Source organism: Lemur catta, chromosome 11 (genome assembly GCF_020740605.2).
Source record: "Lemur catta isolate mLemCat1 chromosome 11, mLemCat1.pri, whole genome shotgun sequence".
NCBI classification, from domain to species: domain Eukaryota; kingdom Metazoa; phylum Chordata; class Mammalia; order Primates; family Lemuridae; genus Lemur; species Lemur catta.
In genome coordinates, this window is record NC_059138.1 from 58,197,329 (window position 1) to 58,220,110 (window position 22,782).

General features: G+C 40.1%; 1 protein-coding gene across 16 annotated transcripts in view; it reads right to left on the reverse strand.

Annotated features, from left to right (window-relative positions):
* The window catches only part of ICA1 (islet cell autoantigen 1), a 142,067-nt gene that overhangs the window by 86,104 nt on the left and 33,181 nt on the right, over window positions 1-22,782 (reverse strand). For all 16 annotated transcript variants that reach the window (XM_045564872.1, XM_045564869.1, XM_045564881.1 and 13 more), the window contains exons 5-6: window positions 21,796-21,919; window positions 17,816-18,014 (exon numbers count right to left, since the gene is read on the reverse strand). In XM_045564872.1, the coding sequence (XP_045420828.1) occupies window positions 17,816-18,014; window positions 21,796-21,919 (323 nt within the window). The remainder of the gene's footprint in view (window positions 1-17,815; window positions 18,015-21,795; window positions 21,920-22,782) is intronic.

A 22,782-nucleotide genomic window follows, 5' to 3' on the forward strand; every position in this document is an offset into this window, starting at 1 on the left:
TTCAAGAATGGCTAAACATTTGCCAAGCAATGTCAAAATACTATATTTCTGACATTCCTCATTTATGATATCACAGCCTCTAATGCATTCCCATGAGCACAGAAATGCCATTCTGGGGACAAATGAGAATTACTGTTTTTATACCATCTCAGACTTTTTCTCAGCTTGGTCAACATCTTGGTACTCACTACAGTAATTATCCCAAAGCCAGGACAATATTTCTTAAAAATAATATTAGCTGCAACAAACCACAGAGTGAAACGATGGAGGTATTTACAGGAGCCGGTGGGAAAGCCTACTCTGTCTCAGGCTGACCTACTCCCAAGAGGAATGGACAAACCACATAAATGGGGAAGAACACAGAGGGGGAGAATTTCTTTGTGACTCTGCAGGCATTTTTACCATGCATATTGGGACACCACAATGCCAGATTGCTCCTGGAAAATTCCTTGTGATTAACATATATAAACTAATTCTTAGAAGTGTTTGCTGCTGAATACTAAATTCTAGATATTAACTATCTGGGGCTCCATCCTAGCTCTTTCAGTTTTCTGAGTGAATCTGGAGAACACTGATGGCGGTTTAGTTGAAATAGGAGAAAAGATTTTGTTAGTAAAGTTTAACACTGATTGTAGATGAACAAAGTAAGTAACATTTGTATGTCTGTGGTATACAAATCTCTAGGTTGTAGGGCTTAGGCAAACATGTATGGTTAGTACTAAAAAGCATGGTAATGTTTAATATAGTAGGATTCCTATGGAATCAAGTATTTTAAGTGATGTTTCCATATAATTCAAGCTTACTCTATTTAAAAAAAACTTTTAAAAATAAGAAATCTTTATAAGTCAGCTATCTCTTATTATAATAAGTATCTATCTTCTTAAATATTAATAGAGCAAAATTACCTTTTTTGATGGATCAGTTGTCAGTTTCATGGTGGTGCCCTGGAAACAATTTCTCAAGGTATGATCCATGGACCCCAGCAAGGGAATTACCTAGGAGCTTATTAAAAATAAGACCCCTGGGCTACACCCCAGGCCTTTTGAATCAGAATCCTTAGGTGGGACCCAGGATTCTCCACATCTAACTTCTCACAGGATTCTTACACTCAACTCAGGCCAGAGAGGCCCTAATTCAGAGTTAGCTGAGATGTCCTTCACTAGAAACACCTGTACTGGAAATGTCTGTTATCTTTCTGTGTCTATTTGCTGCAGTTTCTGTTATTTTCCTCCTAAGAGTACAAACTTTTCAGTAGTGTACTGGCTTTAAAACTGTAGGCCAATTTGCACAGGGTTCTTGGCAGGTTGCTGGCCTTTGTGATGTCTACTTTCCATCCATGAGCCTCTTAGCCTCCACTCAGGTTTGGGCCCCAGAGCTTGATGCCTACGGTTGTGGGATTCAGGCCCCTGAGCCCAAGGAACCCAGGCTCTAGACCAGCCATTTCACTTCAAAAGGCCACTACGAGAACAAGGTGGGACAGAAGTGCTAAATGCTGAACACAGAAAGGTGGCCTGATGTTCAGAAGACAGAGAGATTGCTGGATGATTTGGTGCGAAGGAGAAAAAAATCCAAATACTTCTTAAGGGTGCTTATAACAAGAACTCCTGGGGTCAGTGAAAAAGGTCAGATGTGATCTGTGCCGGAAGATGTGGCTGCCACTTCAACATGAAGCTAGGTGTCCTCTACCCCAGAAACATTTTCTTTCACAGTGACCTTGCATTACACACAGATCCATTTATTGATTATGAGGAACTTGGGGCAGAAGAGGTGGGAAGAGCACTGACTGTGGAGTCAAAAGACTTGGGTTTGAATCCTGGTCTTGTATGTGTGGCTACAGGCATGTCATTCAGACTCATGGTGCCTCTTATCTGTGAAACGGGAAGAATAATTCATACCCTCCCTGAACTGTTGTATAGCTTTAATGAGGTAATGAATGTGAAACAGCTTTGTAAACTGAAGAGCATTTTACCAATATTTAATCAGAAATATTCTGCATTAGGTACATATTAGAATAGCTGCTACATCTTTCTATAAGACATAATGTTAAGAGAAACATTTGGCTGGGAGAAAATTCAAATATTTTAATTATCTTACATAAATAAAACTATCATATTGTTCATTGTGGAGTTTTTCTGCTGTGCTTTTGTACCAAGAAAACGATATATCTTTAAACACAAAATGAGTAGCATTTTGACTTTTGCACAACTCATGTTTAACATTCTTTTTAAAATATGTTGTTCTTATTTCTGGATTAAGGGATAAGTGAAAAGGTTTATCAGATCTTCATTTTATTTTCAAAATTCTCTTTCCTAACATCAATTTCTTAATATCAACTTGGATGATTTATTAGCTGAAATTGCAGACTGGTGGAGAAAATGGGGACATTCTGGGGAGACAGGAGAGACAAGTAAGTCCATAAAGAATCCTAGAGATTTTGCCTAAAACCTAAAATATACTAAGGATAAGGAACAGGGAGTCTAACTTATGAAATCTAACCATTGTCTGGCTTCACATCACGACTTGTAGTTTTAAATGGAAGACATGCAAAAAAAAAAAAAAAAAAGCCAAAGCTAGTTCTTTCAGCAGAGAATTAATTAAAAGCAGATGGAGGCCTGGATAATAAGTACCAATAAAAGCTTTAGCTGACATAGCTTCAATTTACAAATCGCTGGCTTTTCCTGGCAGGGCTTGGGGAAGGAGAGTGAGGAATCATGGCACACACAGCCTGGATGAGGAAGATATGGAAATCTTTAAAATTAAAGATGCTTTCGACGTCTTATTCTAAAACACTTGATTTGTGGTGGCCGTGATAAAATTCCAGTGAAACCTGAGTATGCCCCACAGACCCTGGAAGCCTTGGGGGAAACTGTGTCCTATGCCTTCCCCGTCATACCTTTGACATGTACACGTTTGTTAACAGGAACCCAATCCATAATGTGCACACAAAATGGTGTGTGGTTTAGAATCTGCATGCGTTTTAATTTCTTTTTCAACTTGATCATTAGGAGACCCTTATGAGAGTATTAAAAAGTAAACTGGGAATAAACACTCTGAAGCCAAAGGGATATTAATTTGATTTATGGCAATTGATACTACTGCTCAAAAAATTTTAATGACAAAATTGAGGCTTACAGAAACATAAGTGCTCTTGGTTTAGTCTGTAGGACCTGGAAGACTACCAACGAAAAGGAGCTGATGAAATCGCTAGATTTAGAGAACAGAGTTGAGAGATACTATGGGGAAAGATTGTGTCTGAGCATATTAAACAGCGTAAATAAAAATTAGAAGTGGACAATGAGCACAGAACAAGTCATGAAAGCCAGCAGTAAGTCTCCGAGTTAAGAGACCAAATGTCAGCCTAGGATGCTGCAACCCAACTGAAAGGCCTCGCGGTGGGGCTGAAAACATGGGCGGAGGCCATTCGCTCCGAAATAGCTGCCTTCCCCTTCCCTTGCCCCCTTTGTTCTTTTTTGGGAAAGGATTTTCTCTACATTCTCACTGATGCAAAACACAGAATGTATTCCTTCTAGGACAAAATTGAGAATATATGGGAAAAGTCATCTTTTTACTTTCTCACTTTTTTTTTTTTCCTTCCAGAGAAGCATAATTGCTTATGGTAGTTCTCCTAGAACAGGGAAGCTTTTGAAAAGAAATATTTTCATCTTCTTTCCTGATTTCAGTGGTTTTCCCTCAGGCGTTGTTTTTGATCCGTCCATCCCTCGATGACCTCACCTCCTCACACGGCTCTCCCTGCGGATGGCTTTCGAAAATGATTTCATCTTTCAACCTCCTCCATCCAGCGGCCCACGTGACACCACCTTGGAACTTAGCTTCCCATCTTTGCCCCTCAAACCTGCCTTCTCTCTCCCTATTACTATTATTAAAAATAAACAATAGAAAACTCTCTCAATTTCTGCCAAGCTTAGACAGTTTTTTGTCATTCTCCCTTTTTTCTTTCTATCAAACCTTAACTGTCCTTCTCTAATCTCATTCATCCTCATTATTTTTAATATGAATTATTTTAATGGGTAACACGTACACATGGCACAAAATTTAAAAGGCACACAAAGACATATGGTGAAACCTCAACCTCATTCTTCCCTCTTTCATCTCATCTCATCCTCCAACCTGGTTCCCTGCCCTGGAAGCAACTGCTGCTGCCAGTTTTTCCTGTATCTTTCCCCCCCAGATTCAGGATGAGAAAAATGAAAGGGAGCCGAGCATGGTGGTACACACCTATAATTCCAGCTACTTGAGAGGCTGAGGTGGGAGGATGGCTTGAGGCTGGAAGTTTGAGACCAGCCTGGGCAACACAGCCAGACCCCATGCCTACAGAAGATTTTAAAAAATTAGCCAGGCGTGGTGGTGCACACTTATAGTCCCAGCTACTTAGGAGGCTCAGCCAGAAGGATTGCTTGGGCCTGGGAGTTCAAGGCTACAGTGAGCTATGATCATACCACTGCATTCCAGCCTGGGTGGCAGAGCAAGACCCTGTCTCAATAAAAACTAAAAAAGAGAGAGAGAGAGAAAAAAAAGGAAAAAAATGGAAAAGAACAAAAAGAAAGGGAGCAAGATTCTAAATGTAATATGTTTTACCCTGCTAGTTTTTTCTCAGCTTCCCTATTTGAGAAATTTCTTCATTTATTCCACACACATTAATCTATAGACTTTTCACCTATGGTTCCTCTTCCTCGTATGTGGATATTTTCTAAGTCTCTTTGCCTGGACCTCTCTCAGAACATGGACTAATACCCATGAACTATTTTTGCTTGTAAATACTGCAGAGTCTCACTTCTTGCAGCCCAAAGCAGGGGAAAATAAACACCATCCTTCAATTTGTTTATATAATTAATCTACCTTGAGAAATAGCCCTTATTTCAATGTCGGCAGACACCAGCAGAACCACAGGGAGGAATCAGCATCTAAATGACAATGGTTGTCTCAGAATCACAGCTGGGGAGAGAATTTAAAACGATGGATAGACAGATAGATGGGTGGTTGGACAGAAAGAGCCAATCAACTGTGAAGTGTTACCAAGCCTGAAAATCATATTTCATTTGATGGTAACAACAGAAGCCTGATTAATGCATGTGGGAATTTCCTTTCAAAGTTACACCAATAGGCCCTTAGGGCCTGTTTCTTTTTAGGGCTCCCGAAGCCCATGTGAAATTGGCCTGTTTAAGATTTTAGGGCTCCTATCTATGGGTTTCATTGATCTTATTTAATGTTTACGTATGGGACAATTGCTGAAGATGAAATGGAATTTTTTCACTTGGGATAATTTTATTATACCTAGAACTGTCTTGAACATTTTATGCTAGAAGGGTAGCACACACATTTTAAAGCAGTTTAAGGTTTTCCTTTTATCCAGAACTCATTAAAGGAGGCAAAGCGAAGCCACTCTTTGAGAGAACTGAGACGAAAGTGGCTGAGAACCGTGCACACTTTAGTGAACAGAGCCCCTGTTGACCGAGACATAAACCAGTAAGATGCTGGTCTCCATTTTCTCATTTCCCTGTTAGGTTAGAATTATATCAGTTCCCTGGAGAACAAGGAATCATCCAACATCGTTTTTGTAAGTCTCAGAAGTATGAATGGGAAAATACCAGTTTTCTATTTGCTCTTTCTGTTGATAGTTCAGACACTAAAGTACGGATAGACTTAGGACTTGGGATGAAGGGGATTCTGAGTTTCATTGAGAGACAGGAAGCCTATGAAACATGACGGTCTATGACTCCATTACGGGGCCAATACTGCTTGCATAAATCTTGTCAGGAATGCTTTGCTGAGGGTTAACAAAAATAATTCAGTCACTTAAAAAAGTACTATTCACAGCCCTTTAATATTCCTTGATGACAAACTAACACAGAAGATAGTTTTTTCTAAAGTAATTGTGATTTAGATCCTTCTTTCTAAAATATTAACTCTCCATAGCCAACTTAAAAATCCAGTTTCATGTAAAAGTGGCAATCCAGACAACCATCAAACCACATTTCTGCTGTCACAGAAAAGTCTGGTTGTAAAGACGAACAGATTTGAAGAAAATTCTTTCTGACTCTAATAAAAGTAACTTACAGTACTATAAAGCTGGTATTCAGGAAATAGCAGATATACTACTCCTGTTTGAAATTAAGTGAAACCCACATTACATTTTATATATCTAAGTAAATCTCCATTTTTTTAAAAATAAAAATAAAGAGTAGTGAATCTCTAACGCATAAATACTTCTAAATAAGAGTGCTGGGCTATCAGGGTGCAACTGTCTTCCTGTATACTGAATTCTAGAAGACGGTAAAAATTGCAACTAATTCATCACGGAGAATAAGAGTACTAGCTGGGAAAGACGATATTTGAGCTGTTAGCCAAAAGGAAGAGGGTAATCTAGAGGGATGCATAACTACGACAGACTTGGAGAAAAACTAGAGAGGCAGGAGACAGTAACTGGTAAATCATACTACTTGGACATGGTAGTTTTCCACTGACCCAAAATCTAAGATGACACCTCCTTCAGGAGCTACCAAAAGGAGACAGAAGCCAATGGAACAGTCTGTGGTTGGGTGGGGGAGTTGTCACAGGCACTACGCATCCCTCTGACGCTGCAGCTAGAAGCACAACGTGACGAAACATGGAAATAGTGAATTCATCTAAGAGATTCTAGCTGCTGAGGCACTGAGAAGCCCTTCTTAAGAGATGGGCTCAATTTATGGCCACGTTTTAACCTGGAACTTGATGGTTCTACTCAGTAAAATCTGTAGGTTTTGCATGTTGTCATCCATGAAATTCTAGAAACCAGGCTTGTATGTGCCACTCAATACACATAAGCCTTAGGAAAAAAAGCCAGACAGTCTGGCAAAAGGAAAACTATCTTGGACCAGATCAGTTCACACTTAGATAATTCACTTTTGTCCACAGTCCACTCTGAAACTGGAGAGTTAAGCAAGCTTTTCCCTTAAACAATTAAAGAAATATCATATGCAAAGATTCAACACCTCTCAAGAGAGACACGTTCCTTCCCATCCCACCCCACCCTTGAAAAAAATCTGTTTTAAGCCAACACATTAGCTTTTATAGTATTACAAAATACGCTTATTTTAAAACACTATATGGATGTTTCCTCTTCTTATGGAATTTAAATAATGGAAATGATGAATTAGTATGTGTAGACGACACCTTCTAGAATGTTTTTTAAAAACAAATGACTCCTTGCTTGCAAACCTGAGTCTCATTTTTGCTCCATAGCAGGATTAAATTTCATTCAGTAATACAAACATTTGTAAGATGCATATTATGTTTGTTTATTATGCAATTGGGGTTCAACGATGTGTAAGACCCTGATACTGCCTTCAAGGAAACTACAGGGTTATTTATTTACCTCTCTCCTCATTTGATAAATAAATCTTTATTGAATACCTACCCTGTGGCAGGCTAAGAAGTATGCACAAAGTGCAATGGGAACAGTGCAAAGGGTAATAGCAATGGTTCGGGGAGCCAGCAAAGGCTCCCTGGGGTAATGCGGCCTTAAATGATGCCTCAGAGTTTTACAGGCACAAAAGGAGAAGGGAATTTCCGGTGGGAGACGCAGGGCCTGCAAAGGTCAGGCTATGTAAGAATGAGGTGAATGGCACAGATTTTAATGAGGCTGGAAACACAGGGTGTGCATGTGTGTGTGGCAGCAGCAGGGAACAGAGGCGGGAGGGGTATCATTCCAGAGGGAAGCTGGGGTCAGGGGAGGCAGGTTAGAGCCAGCCTGTGGAGGTCCTGGAGGGCCAAACTGTTTGGACTTGTCAGCTGGCCAAGGTGGGGCCAGGAGAATGACATGATCAGCTTTGTGTTACTGAAGTAGGACCAGTATTAGTGTGGAGGACGGAAGCCAATTGCAATCCTCTAAATTGAGGAAGCTACTAGCTCAGGCATAGCACTGAGGATGAGAGGAGGGAATCAATTCAAGAGATACTTTGGAAGTAGAATCAGTAGAAACTAGAGACCTCCTGGACATGGTAAGTGAATAATGGCACCAGCTGAGGAAAAACCTCCAGCTTGGGAAACAGCTGGAGAAATGAGCTTAAATTTCCTTGTTATTTTGGGGATGTGTGTAAATATGTTTACTTACTTTGCACAGAAATAACCTAAAACTTTTCAGGATATAAACACACCATGAATATTTATTTGCTTAAATTTAAATACCTCTCCCCATGATGTCTAACTTCTAACTAAAAACAGAAATAATATAAAAGCTGTGAGGGTACATCAAGTAGGAAAGGCACAAATTAAGAGAGTACTATTTAATTTCCTAGCCCATCCATTTATAAAAGCAAAATTATGCTCAAAAGCCCTTTTTTTTTTTGCAAAGACTTCATTCACTTGAAAGAAGATTATAGAAAAAAAAAATAGTCCTACAAACACAAAGGTTTAACCACATTATAGCCACGGGCAATTTTAACGTGAAATGGACAAGCGATCCCAGCAGCTCCAAGGAGAGACAGGACTGGCAGCTAATGCTGGATTAGTTGGACTCACCTGAACCTTGGGTTGGATGGAGGCAGCTGGATCGTGGAAAAGGAAGCCAGCAATGGCCCGTCACACCTAGAAACTCCTGTCTGAAAAACTGTCAGACAACCCAGAATAACAAACACCATTTCCTCCAGCCTACATTGAGGGGTCAACCTAAGGCTGAGGCCACCCTTGTAGCCAGCCTCCACAGGTGATTTATTTAGAATATGTGTTTTGCTGGATGTTAATTTTTTTTTCCCTTGGAGATTCAGGAATAAATGTGGTAGCTATAAAAAGAGTTACCATTATCTGAGAGCTCGCCTTGTGCCACGCTCTGGGCTAAGCATCTCCCAGAACTCATGTCTGCTAGTCCTCACTGCCACCCAGAGAGGGCACCTTCCTCAGCTCTCTCCTGCAGGTGAGGCTTAGCATGGTTAGTGCGTTTGACAGCTTGCCCTGCATTATGCCCCGAGGAAATGGATCTTCTGGTTTGTGGTTCAGGTCCCACTGCACTAGGAGCACCAGGGGCCCCTGGATTTTTATTTGTTCATAGTATTCTCTAAGAGAGAGAGGAATGAAGCAGTTTGTAGATTGCGCTCTGGAATGGCACTGTCTGGGGTCACAATCAAGTTCTGAACCCCCTGAGCCTTGGCATTTCTTCATCTGTAAAACGGGCATGACATGTGCGATGCCTGCAAAGTGAAGGCGTCATCTGTGGGAACGTGAGTCGCCCTGAGAGGCAGGCTGCCTGTGTGGTGGGGAAGGGGGCAGCCCCCGGAGCCAGTCTGCCCAGGCTCCTACTGGAGTTGGGTGGCCTGGGGCAAGTTCCTTACCTGCTATGCCTGTTTCCTCATTTGCAAAATGGTGATAATAACTTTACCAGTTGATAGCCTTGTTAACAGGATTAAATGAGTTTATACTAGTAAAGCTCTTGAAATGGTACCAAACACAAAGACTGTACTATATAAAAGTTTGTTAAATAAAAAACTTAAGTATTGTCTCTATCATATTATAATAAAGGCTTTGAAGTTTCAGCCAGGTACCTAAGTAATATGAATGAACATCACTTCCCAGTTCAGATTTTAACACAAACCCAGCTCTCTATGTAGGTCAGTCCAACAGACGGTCACTCTGTCTTCCTGCCAAGCTTTCCATGGTGCCATCCATTTCCCCTTCTACTGAGTCATGACACACGGTAATTCCATAAAGATTAGGCAAAATGAAGGAATAATATTTGGAATCTCTTCCTGCCCCCACCGTCCAGTGCAATGTTTCTCTATCAAGAATGTCTTAAAAGATACACATGCCTGGACCCCGTACGTACTTTGGGAAAGCTTCCCGGTGATTATGATGCACAGTTTCTAACCCCTGGCCTAAAGAATATTAAGTGTCCAATAAATGTGTATATATTGAATTAAAGCTTTCATCATGTATTTTGTGCTTTTTCTTGTTTTATTTTTGGGTGAGAGGACAAGTATCAGGGTTGCTTTTATTTCCCATTTGGTCCTAGTTTTCTTCAAATTCCTCAGTGTCCTAAAGTCCTAGTTGTAGAAGTAGACCTTCTGTTTCATCTCAATTTTGTTATATGGAGAGTATAAAAAAAATGGACTAGAGTATGAACAGAGGGAGATGTACTCTAATTAGCCATGTTGTCCTGGCCCCATACATTCTTATTTTCTAATCTTTCAAACATGTAACAACATTAATTGCATTAGAAACTTAAGAGGTAAAGTCCACTATTATAAAAAATCATATTTAAGAACCACATACATCTCTGTATTTGTATGAATTTACTTGTTTTGGGGACTTGGTATATTCCACAGAGCTAATCGGGTGCATGCCAACTTCTTAATACAAACCTTTTTAACCTCAATAGTAAAATGGTTCCTCAAAAAATTAAAAATAGAACTATCATATGATCCAGCAGTTCTTAGTTATCTATCCAAAGGAACTGAAAGCAGGGTCTCAAAGGGATATTTGCATACCCATCTTCACAGCAGCATTATTCATAAGAGCAAAGAAGTGAAAGCCACCCAAATGTCCAGCAATGGACAAGCAGATAAACAAAACGTGGCATATACAAACAGGAGAATATTAATCAGCTTTAAAAAGAAAGGAAATTCTATCACATGCTACAACATGGATGAAACTTGAGGACATTATACTAAGTGAAATAAGCCAGTCACAAAAAGATAAATACAATTCCAGTTATAGTAGATACAAGTAGCTAAAGTAGTCAAATTCATAGAAACAGAAAGTAGAAGGGTGGTTACCAAGGAATGGGGGAGTGAGGGGGAAATGGGGAGTTGCTGTTTAACGGGTATAGAGTTTCAGTTTTGCAAGATGAAAAAGTTTTACTGATAGCAGAACAAAGTGACTATAATCAACAATAAGTTAGGGTATACTTTAAAATAACTGAAAGAGTGCAATTGGAATAGTCCTATCACAAACAAATGATAAATGCCTGAGGCAATGGAAACCCCCATTGCCCAGATTTGATTAATTCACATTGTACACCTGTATCAAAATACCACATGTACCCTATAAATATATGCAACTATTTATGTAATACTATGATTATATTATTAAAATATAATAATTAAAAATAAAATGTTTTTAAAAGATGGAAAAGTTTTGGAGATCCATTGTACAACAATGTGAATACACTAACACTACTCAACTGGACACTTAAAAATGGTTAAGAAGATAAATTTTATGTTATGTGGGTTTTTTTTTTTTTAACCACAATTAAAAATTTTAAAACAAAACACAAGGTCTTAACCTCAACATGCACTAGAGGTGCCTATAAAACAGCAGCCAGCAAACTGTTTTCTATAAAGTGGCAGAGAGTAAACATTTTTGGCTTTGCAAGCGCTATAGCTTCTGTTGTAAATACTCAGTTCTGCCATGGCATTGTGAAAGCAGCCATAGACAATAAGTAAATGAATGGGCATGGTCACATTCCAATAAAAACTTTATTTACAAAAACAGGTGGCTGGTCTGTGGGTGTTAACCCTTGTAAAAGTATTAATATCTAAATAAGAGACAAATGTTATCAGTTTGTAAATACCAAAGGGTCCTCTACCCAAGAATATGAGTGAAACGTTCCTATTTTTCCAGAGTCTAAGATGAGAGCAACAGCAGCAAGAGCAAGCAGAACTTACTTGAAGTAGCAGGAAAACCACTACACTGACATGTTAGCCCTACTCTGGCATCTACACTTCTCTACAGATGAACTTAACGATTTTAGAGCTTAATGATTTGGAGAAAAATAATAAAAATGTTACAGCTGGAAAGGAGCTTGGCGATCACTTTTAGTGGATGAGAAAATGGCAATAGGCTTATTAGACCTATGCAAGCTGTCACAGCTGGTGTCAGCAAGGGCTGGGAACAGAGTGTAGAGCCATCTTGACTCTGAGGTCATGCTCCTTCCTCCTCTCTATTTCCAGTCAGGAGCAGCAGCCAGCCAGCCACCAGCCCTGCAAGTTATCTGCTTCATGCATGTTATTCTAAATGGTCTTGGCTTAACCCTGAAACTAATTTTTGCTATTTACCACGTTCAGTGGGGGAAATCAATAAAGACACACAAAGCCCTGAAGGCCTCATCCCATCCAATTCAGAACTGAAAGCAAGGGTGTAATTATTTGTTCCTTTCCAAGTTGCACCACGTGAAAATCTCAGGCTTTTCTTACGGCATTTAGGCACAATAAAGCAGCAGCAACCCAAGGGTGGGGTCTGGCAGCTAGATGCAATCTACTTGAGGACCACAAAAAACAGGCACCCCAGTTAAACAAACCGAAACAAACAACAAGCACACATCAAAAACCCACAAACGAAAATAGAGCTATGAAACAGATATATTTAAGAGAGTATTAGCTTTACAAAAGGAACTGTCACCTCATAAAGGAACTGAATCCACTGCATAGATTTCTAGAACTAGCAGAGGCAGAGGAGATAATGGAGCCAAGTCCCCTCCCCCACTTTTATACGTGAATGAAGCGAAGCCCTGAGAGTTAAGGTGCTGCTTAGATACTCAACATCGGTCCACTGTAAGGATCCAAACTTGAAATGCTCCCCAGTCCCTCAGCACAACTCACTGTGGGGTCCCAGACCTACCCGAGGCCCTGAACTGAAGCAGAAACTGGTTTAAGCCAGACAGCCGGGTGGCCCAGGCAGAAAGGCCTTCCTCACAGAGGGGGGACGCGGCTGAGCAGTGACACTCTGCATTACTTAGCAGCTCCAGCTCTCATGGGACCTGCCCTCAATTGCTAAAAGAGCCTAACCTCTGACAAAGACCAATGAATTCAGCAGTAATTAATGATACTGTCAAATTAATTAACCCAAGTCTTTGTTCACAGGAAAGAACCCTCTACCATCAATACTGCTGTTTACCAGTCCTTGACCAAGCGCTGTAGACCCAAACCTTCGCAACTAGGACACTGGGATGCCACTGACTGGTGGCCCTAATAAGGTCCCACCTAGTAAACTGCCAACATTTATTCATAAACCTTCTCACCATAATGTATCTTTTGATAACATGACTAGTGGATTCACAGGTCTCCAAAACCTAACACTATTTTAAATAGATAAAAGGCTTCAAATACCAATGTGTATCACTCACATTTCCAATAATACCTTTTAGATAGCCCTTTGAATTATGGTGATGAAACACTAGACAAATGCTGTAGGATTTCATTAGCCATTTAATAAATGGCCCTCATTAAAACACCGGTTTGCTTGTCCTTGCCTATGAGGAATCTGACTCCTATAAATGCCCACGTATACATTTCCATATTATCTCTTTAGAGGATTCAGAACTATTTTCTTACACCTAACACAGCTTTTACTCCATTTAGAATAATTACCCTCCATCCCATTTCTGACTTTCAAGAAAAACAAGACACTTAATTGACCACAGGAGGACTCTCTCAAGGGCATCGGCCTGCACACGCTCCGCTGCCAGCTCCCAACTTCAGCTGATGTAATCTGCTATAAGAAGCTGACTTCTATTTTTAAATTATACGCTTTTACTCTGCCTTCAAAGGGTGCATATATCACACGTTGTAACTTTGCTCATAAAATACCTCGTGGTCCCGGGGTGAATCACGCTGTCAGGAGGCACTTCCACCACAGTCACCCAGCCCCGCCCCTTTGAATTCATCCACCTTTTCCTAGTCCGTGTCTGGGCCTGGGGGGAGCAGCTACGTGTGGCCCTGCTAGCCAGGTATCTTGTTCCTCAGTGTCACTTTGACAAGGAGCAGATGACTAGCAGGGTCCTTCCCGAAGGCCGGGCTCAAGCTTTCCCACCTCTTTGTATTTCCATCTCCTGACACAGACACTTAATAAACGCTCTTAATGTTGACGTTGAGAGCTCTGTCATCGGGCCTGTGTGCTTCAAAGCGGGCCAGAGGGAAAACAGATTGCTTTGTTTAATTTTAAGTTTTTCATTCATCATTTCAGTCATGCTCACTGTGTGCTATTTAAAAGGTTTCCTGGCATTCTGAAGGCACTATGAAAAAAGCCTTGGTTGGAGGTGAAAAAGACACTTGAGCTTGCTATTTATTTATTTATACTTTTTTTTTTTTTTTTGAGACAGAGTCTCACTCTGTTGCCTGGGAGAGTGCCGTGGTGTCAGCCTAGCTCACAGCAACCTCAAACTCCTGGGCTTAAGTGATCCTCCTGCCTCAGCCTCCCGAGTAGCTGGGACTATAGGCATGCGCCACCATGCCCGGCTAATTTTTTCTATATATATATTTTTAGTTGTCCAGATAATTTATTTCTATTTTTAGTAGAGACGGGGTCACGCTCAGGCTGGTCTCGAACTCCCAACCTTGAGCGATCCACCCACCTCGGCCTCCCAGAGTGCTAGGATTACAGGCCTGAGCCACTGCGCCTGGCCCTTATTCTGCTTATTTCCGAAAACAATGAAAAGCTCAGTAATTAAACTGGTGCTACTATGGAGTCTGGGAGAGGTCAGAACAGTCCATTTCTTTCTGGTCCACTTCCCTCTTCATTTCACAGTTACCCCCTGTTTTATGTGGGTTCACACAAAAGCCTCCCAGTGGTCCTCCCAGCTTCAAGGTTTGGGCCCTTCCAATCCCTTCTCTACTTTACAATCCGAATGAGCTACTGGCCCTCCTCTTCCCAACACCCTTCCACACTGGCCAGCCCCACCTTTGGGGAGATGTCTCTCCTGCTCGGGCCCCGGTTCCATTTCCAGTTCCATGGCCTGGCACAAGCATCCCCACACCCACCCTGCCTTCCGTGCTCTGGTTCTAAGTGCCCTGTTGCTTTCCCCTAAAGGCCTTGGTCTAAGCTGCTTCCTTAGCCTAGAGCCCTGCACTGCTGCGTTCCTCCCACTTCCTCTACCCAGCTCCTTCCTACTCATCCTTCCACGCTTTGTTCGGATGCCACCTCCTCCAGGAAGCCCCTCGCAGGTATTCCTGTGACATCATGTGCTACCTCAGACACAACTGGTCATTTACTTGCTTTGTCCCCAAATGACTGCACGAGACAAGATGGCAATGATCGTGTCTGCTTATTTATTACCATATTCCTCTGGATGCTGCCTAGCACGTGGCCTGGGTTCAAGTATCATTTGTTGAATGGACAAACGAATGAATGAACATATACTAAGGATTCAAAACAGGGGACCACATTTGTGTGGTACAAATTAGAATTTTGTCTCCTCTGGAAAGTGTGAACTCAAAAAAAAAACCAGAATTTTTCATCCCTTGAAATGTGAAGGCAGCAGCTGGCCCTGAAGAGCCTGAAATTCTCCCCATCTGCAGTGACTCCCGAGGAGCCACTCACAGCTGGATGGCTCTCCCAGATGACTCAGAAACACGTTTAGGTAACACATTCCTGCGAGATAAATGGAGCCTCTGTTTAAAATGGAATCCCTCTGGGACAAAACACTAAGGCTTGCGCAAAGTTAAATTTCATGTTATAAACTCCGAGTGAACACAAAACTCTACAATTTAAATTCATTCCAAAGAGGGCAGCAGGCCACACATTCATAATGCTACTTCTTACCTGCAAAACCACGCATGTCAATTTCCCAAACATCATGAGTTCAGCTGCAAATGGTGGGAATGCCCTAGAGGTTTGAGAAACGTGGGTCTGGCACTTCAAACTCAGCGTTTGGAATCTTGCCAGCAGATATGTGGGTGCTAACTTGGGGCCCAGCACCAGACTGGCCCTGGGGTTATGGCGGTGAAGAGAACCAACATGGTCCCTGTCCTTGTGAAGAGTCCAGCCTATTCAAATATACACTTGAACGCAGACATCTTTAAAAAAATATTCTAAGTACACCATGTTCAACTACTAAATTAAATCCAGCACACATGGGATTGAGGAGTAAGGCATAGTTTCAGCAACTTTTGCATGGCAAAGGATTTTTTTTTAAAAAACCTTTCTATTTTCCCCCAAATCAACAGATTGATGACACTAACAAATGGGTAATGTTTCAACATTCAAACCAAATGACGAAGGACTTGGTTTTTATTTCATCTCTACACAGTTAGTAACTGTTCCCCCTAAATGAACCCGAATAAACACAATACCACATGAAATCCTTTGGCCTTCCAGAATAAAAATATGTTTATTTTTATTACCTGGCACATACAAGGTGCTCAATGAATGTTAATTGAATGAATAAATTGCAACTGAGGCAGCTATAAAATGCCTTTGTCAATTTTAGTTATTCTCTCTTAGGGAAAGAAATTAGGCATATTTTGTAGAAGTATGACTTTCATTTACCTGTTTTACCTTGGGCTAGTACCTAACATGGGTCTCATTTTCCTCATCTATAAAATAAAATCTGTGTCTTGGTTGCTGTGAGGCTTACAGGAGGCAGCAGCTACAAATGACCAGCATTATATCCTGCAGGTGATTTTCTTTTTCTTTTTTCTTTTTTTTTTTTTTTACCCTTTCCACTCTGTTCTTCTCCACCCTCAAATAAAAGGCTAAAGGCATACCAAATTACTGGCCGGATTAGAAATTTAGAAAACTTTAGAGGTAGCCTGGGCTCACCAACTTCTACCGATCAACGCTTAAAACATTTATTTATTATTTGGGGGCTTTGATTTTCTCTTTTATAAGATGAGTGAGTTTCAGTAGGTGATCTCTAAGAGACTTTTCAGTCCTGATTTTCCATGACTTAGAAGCCTCCCTTACTGAGAAGTTAGATGCTGCTAACACATGAAGGATATCTGTGTCAGAAATAAAAGAGACCCCGATTTCTCTTCACAGGGGAGGATTCTAAATTTCAAACCAAGATAAAACTTGACTTTTTAAGGAATTTGTTATGAATCTAATATCCAGGTCAAGAACTGGTGACCGACCATACTCTTAAGGAACAGAAGGTCCCTCCTTCCCTACACTTCGACAAATGTAACCTCCAACGTACCAGCAAGGCTTCCCATTCATAGCTCTGAAATAATGCACTTTAAAAGAATTCCAGGGATTTTAAGCAATATCACTAATTACAAATGGATCACTTGAAATGCGTAAAACAGTTGACATAATATTATGTCAAGCCTAACATTTGGCTGATTTTTTTTCTTTCACAGTCTGAAATATATCCAATCGACCAAACAAAGAACTACCAAGCTTGTACACAGAAAAACTGCGCTACATTTTCATAAATACTCAGTGTAAAACTGCCACCTAGTGGTGGGAGGTATCCTTGTATGACAAAATCTCCAAACAGCTAAATTGACACAAGATAAATTAAAAAAACAGCAAGATTGTTTCTCTGCTGCTCACCAATTATTTCAGGGATATTTAAGAGCATACTCATCTCCACCTATTTTCACAGAGAAATTTTTGAAGAGGTCTATAGCACATACAGTCAATGCCGCAGGAGTTAATCCTACAACTGAACCCCACTGCTTCTGAACATGTCACAAAACAAAGGAGCATTATTATTCTATTAATTTTAATATGCATTAGCAATTTAAAAAGATTTCCCCAGTAGTCTGTTCTCACCTTCTAGATTCATTTGATCTAATCTTGATTTTTAGTTATGCATGAAAAGGCATTTAAAAGTGACAACCTTACAAAAAGTGCACATTATATGAAAATCTGACTTCAATTAAAACCAGTTACTAAATCCCAGCAATTTCCAGCTGTCTCTTCCATCTTACCCTTCGAGAATTATATATCACATTAATTGGTATTCTGTCACATAAAAAGACACCAGTAATGATTAATTGCATCCTTGGTGCTTTTGAGTTATGTCTTCTTCACCAGAGGGATTCAAATCACACCTCATTACCTTCCAGCAGGTACCCCTTTTGGTAACTCTCATAAAACCTCCTACCTTCCTGAACTTCTCCATTTGCTTGTAGAGGTCTGGATCAAGCTCCTGAGACACGTCTTTCATCCATAGCAACGCTCCTCTATATTCCGTCCGGCACTGCTCCATGCGGTTCACAGTCAGCCAAGTATCTGAAATGGCCCGATGCCGAAAAGTTTCCACTTCTTGGTGAAATCGACACAAAGGATTTCGCAAGGACAACCTAGACAAGAGGATAATACCACAATCTTGAAACTAACCTAGCCAGCAATTTGAATCCTTGACATTTTGCCAATCTTAAACACATGAGCCTAGAACACAGAAGATGTTCTATCAATATTTGATGAAAAATAATTGAAATGTATGTGAACTGATGAATCAGCCAGAGATGATTACTCATGTCCAACCCCATAGTCTACTGTTACTTAATAGGACCATTGGGAAGTACCTCCATCAGTGCTGTTGGGGTGGTCTCAGACCTGGGCAGAGTGGTCATTTGAAGCTGGAACCAATCCTGTTTTAATGGAGGATGCTCAAGGCATGACTACTCCCATTCCTATAATTTTACTCTCCCTGTCTCTTGCTCCTCTGAAGACTGGCCCTTTGAGGAGGGATGGGAGTGTATGTGATTCAGGTCTCCATGATAGGCCACTGTAGATTACTCTCCAAAGAGCCAGGCATCTGCCGCTTGCTCCAATAGTCACAGAGGAATGAAACATGAACAGAAGCATTTTGAAATAATCTAGGAAGGGGGATGAGCACATTTACTGAGAGTCTATTGTTTCAGATAGGTTATATGATTTAATCCTTATTAAAAAAACCTTAAGGATACTATACCAGAAATGAATGTAATGAAGTATGTATAAAAGTATAATATTGGCCATAACATACTGCCATTTATTCAGCCAAAAACCAAAAGTATAAGGCATATCAAACTCCAGATAAAACATTTATTTTGGGAAGAAAACATTGCTTCTTTCATCTTTCTACCCAAAATGAGCAATGTCAGATGAATTATGCTCTTACAATATATTCTTCTCCATGATGTTTAGGGGCACAGGTGCAAAAAATAAAACTAAGATGAATATTTAAATTTCAATTTAAATGCAAACTTATTTAGCTGAAGGGAACAATGGTGTCAATGAGTTGAAGTCAGTTTTTGGCAATGTCTGCAATGCCTTATATATGTGCAGCACTGTAAGATTGTAAACGGTGCTATAAACTGTTAAAGAAAAAAAATCCCTTTTACTATTTTCTCTATTTTTCCTCTTGTCTGTAAAGTATTGTTTTTAAATATTAAGCACTTCTATAAAAATAGCTTGCTCACATCGTCCTGCCCATTGCAGGTTGTTTTCAAAGACATATTATTGTGCCATAAAGTAAGCTTGTGCTTTATCCTTACTGGTTTAAACTTAATACTCACCTTTCATCAAATAGAAGGAGAGTTGTAGCAACGACTACAAATAAGTCAATAAAACAAACACTGGTGTGAAGGTTAATATAATTGAAGACTAAGAGATAAAGAGTCCTCAGCTGTCTCCCTAAATATCCTGTTCATTTCTGGATTCCTCTTTCTCTTCCCTTGGATTTTGCCTATTTTCCTAAACTGGCTGAAAAAGAGTCTTGTGAATAAAGTATTCTCAGTCTCTTTGACTGTTACAAAATTGGACAGAAAGCTTTTCACTTCTGCGGTAGGAGGAACTGAGTCAAGACCAAGAAAAAGCTAAGCAACTGAAAATATCAAGTTTCAGTAAAAGACTGGCCCACATTTTCATTCATGAAAATCTACCTAATGGGAATAATTAACAAAATACCAAAGGTCTACCGCAAGGATGTTTATCCGTTAGTAGGAAAAAGTGGAAATGACCTGAGACCGTGAACAGAAGGGCTTAGGTTAAATGTATCATGGCACGCCCAGATAATGAAATACTAGGCCGTGGATATTTTTTAAAAATGTATACATTGAAATAAGAAAGGTGCTAGGGTTATTTAATGAAAAAATCAATTTGCTAAATAATCAATACACAATACTATACAAGAACTGTATGTATGAGGCTGTACATGTTAGAAATATATTCTGGCATAGCCTACATCATGTCATTCTAGGTTTGAGAAGTTCATGCGAGTTCCCTATAATTCTTGTATGTACTTTATGTTTAGGAGACCTGGTTGGGATTTCATGTGCCTGGCAAGCAACTGAGGGCCATGGAACCAAAGCCACGGTGCAGCAGGCCACCTTCCCAACTGCAAAGTTGACCATGCTGCATTAAATTATGGATACAGTGCAGTTCACTAATTTATAGTGGTGCAACTTTCAAGTAACATTTGCACTATTTTGTTGATTTCCTTTACAGTTTTTGTTTGTATCCAAAGGTTAGGTTATATAAGCTTAAGCTACTACATGTGTACTTTGTGGGATCATTTGGTGCCTAATTGTGAAAGAATATACTGCATAGCCATATTATAAAATAATGAATAATGTGATCGGTAATGGTAACCCTTATAGTAAATGTGTCCAGGGATTTGGCTTTTATTTTCATAAATGGATATTAATTTTGATATACAAGTATGCATAAGAATTTTTCTTACTGAAATTAGTGATAATTACACATTTAACATATGAGAATTTATGAAAGATTTTTCAAGAGTCAATTATCCTTGTATCCAATTATCCATGTAAGAAGGACATATAGGTACAGAAAGTATCTATCAAGGGGTTAAGAATGGGTCATCTCTACTAGTAAAATTTTAGTTGCTTTTTAATTTTCACCTTTTGGTTTGTCTCTGTTTTTAAATTTTTCTAGAGTACATACTATTTTTACAAGTAAAAAAAATTATAACATTAAAAGGTGAAATTTAAGATTATAAACCAACACATTTCTTGGAAAACAGGTAGAGAACTGCTGGAAATGGTTCCATTCAAGTATGAAAGTTGGCGTTGCCCACAATCAGGGCCCAAATGTCATTAGGAAGAACTAAAACACCCAGGAGAGGGCACAACTGAAAAATAGACACCCTGGTTTCTTTTTGCTACTCCAGCTTTCCTGTGTTTTCACAGGAACAACTACGTAACATGCTGATGGTCTGCTCTTGGCCCACAGGGAGGGAAGGCAGCAAGGAGAAATTAACAGAAGTAAACATCAATTTGAGTAAGTGAAATTTCTGTGGCCTGAATTTTCTGGGAAATTACATACATACCTTATTTAGGTATAATCCTGCCTAATCTTAGGGGGTAACATTTTGAGGGCTTGTTAGTTACTGAGGGAAAAGGAAGAGAGAAGGAGTATTGCTTTTCTCAAGCACAAAAGCAACTGTGTGCAGGGGCTCCTGCTTATTCAACATCCACCATAAAAACAAGTCATGGTTGTGTTAAAAAAAAAAAAAAAAGCCACTGGTCTATCACAATTTTCCCTTTCTCTTCTCAAACTTGAGTGTACATCAAAATCAACAGGGGATCTTGTTAAAATGCTGATGTGGATTCAGCAGGTCCGGGGCAGGGCCTAGATTCTGCATTTCTAATAAGTCCCAGGTGATGTTGGTGAGGCTGCTGGCCCCAGGTCTGAGCAGCGTGGTCCCCGGCATCCAGAACAGCACCTCTCTGAAGTTAATTGGCCCACAGAGAGCAGAGAGGCAACACTTCAACTTGGTCTCATTAGGCTCCTGCTTTAATCAGCTGCTGCGAGGGGACCAGACTGATTGTTATGAGCCATGCTGAAGGTCAAATATAAGCCTAGGAAAGCAGTCACAGTGATTGGCGTATATTATGCCCCTACAGACCAGAAGAAATATGAAAAAGAAAATTTAAATTAACAGGGAGAAAAAAAAATCCATGTTAAGCTTAATTAGAGAGTTAAGTACTAATGACTAACAACTAAGTACAGAGCAGCTTCTCAGCCTCAGGCAAAAGCCTTCTGAAGAACACTGTGAGATTCCCCTTTTTGAGTAGGTGGGTCCCAGATTCTCTTTGGATCCCCCCAAACAGAGCCCCAATGAAGGCCACACACCTTTGCTGGGAAGAAAAGCAGAGGGCCTTTCCTGTCGCTTGCATCATTTTGCCTGCTCTGGTTTTGTCTTGGAAGCCTTGGGATCGGAGAAATTTTCCCAGTTCATTTTCTTCTTGAGACAAGACTGATGAAGAAAAGACCAAAAGGAGCCATGAACAATGAGCATTTTTATTACAAAGAGAACGAGAAAGACACATAACAAGGTCTTCTCTCTTCCAGGGGCAAAGACGAGAAGAAATTAAATCCAAGTGGCAGGCTACAAGGTAAGCTCCCCCCTTCCCCATTTGACTTTTATGCTGTTCTTCCATTTACAATGCGAGATCAAATTCACTTGAATACATCTGTCAGTGAGTTTGGGGCCCTGTAATCAGAACCAGAAAATGACCTCTGTACTGAAAAGCGAGCCCATAATGTGCTGCTTCGAGCTGAAATAAAGGAGTTGGGTTTGTCAAGTATGAACTGTGGAAATCTTTTGTGCCTGCCTAGGATGCAGTGCTAGCTGCCTCCTATTATTCTCTCCTGCTGACTTTTTGATCTCTGCTTTCTGAGTTACATTCTATTCCACTGTAAAGCAATTCAAATACCTCATCCGTGACACAGGTTTTTGGTTGGAGGTGGGGGTGGGGATTGAGGGTGTGTAGGTCATCAGGTTGATGACTTGGTGGATTTTTAAAATACAGAGGTGGAACCAAATCTGAATTGGTTATGCCTAATCTTGGCTTTATTTTTAAAGATGGCATGATTGGTGAAAAAGTGATTTATTATAAGCTTTCTGCAGATTCATTTGGAAGTAAAATAAAAAGTCACAGGATTTTATGTATCTTTTGACAGTGCGCTTCTACTATTTAAGAGTACATCCTAAAGAAGTAGTAAAATGGGCACAAAGATGTATTATATATGCAAACACAATCATAGCATCATTATTTATAATAGCAAAATTCTTTCCTTATACTAAGGACTAATTTAATAAAGCACAGTTCATCCACA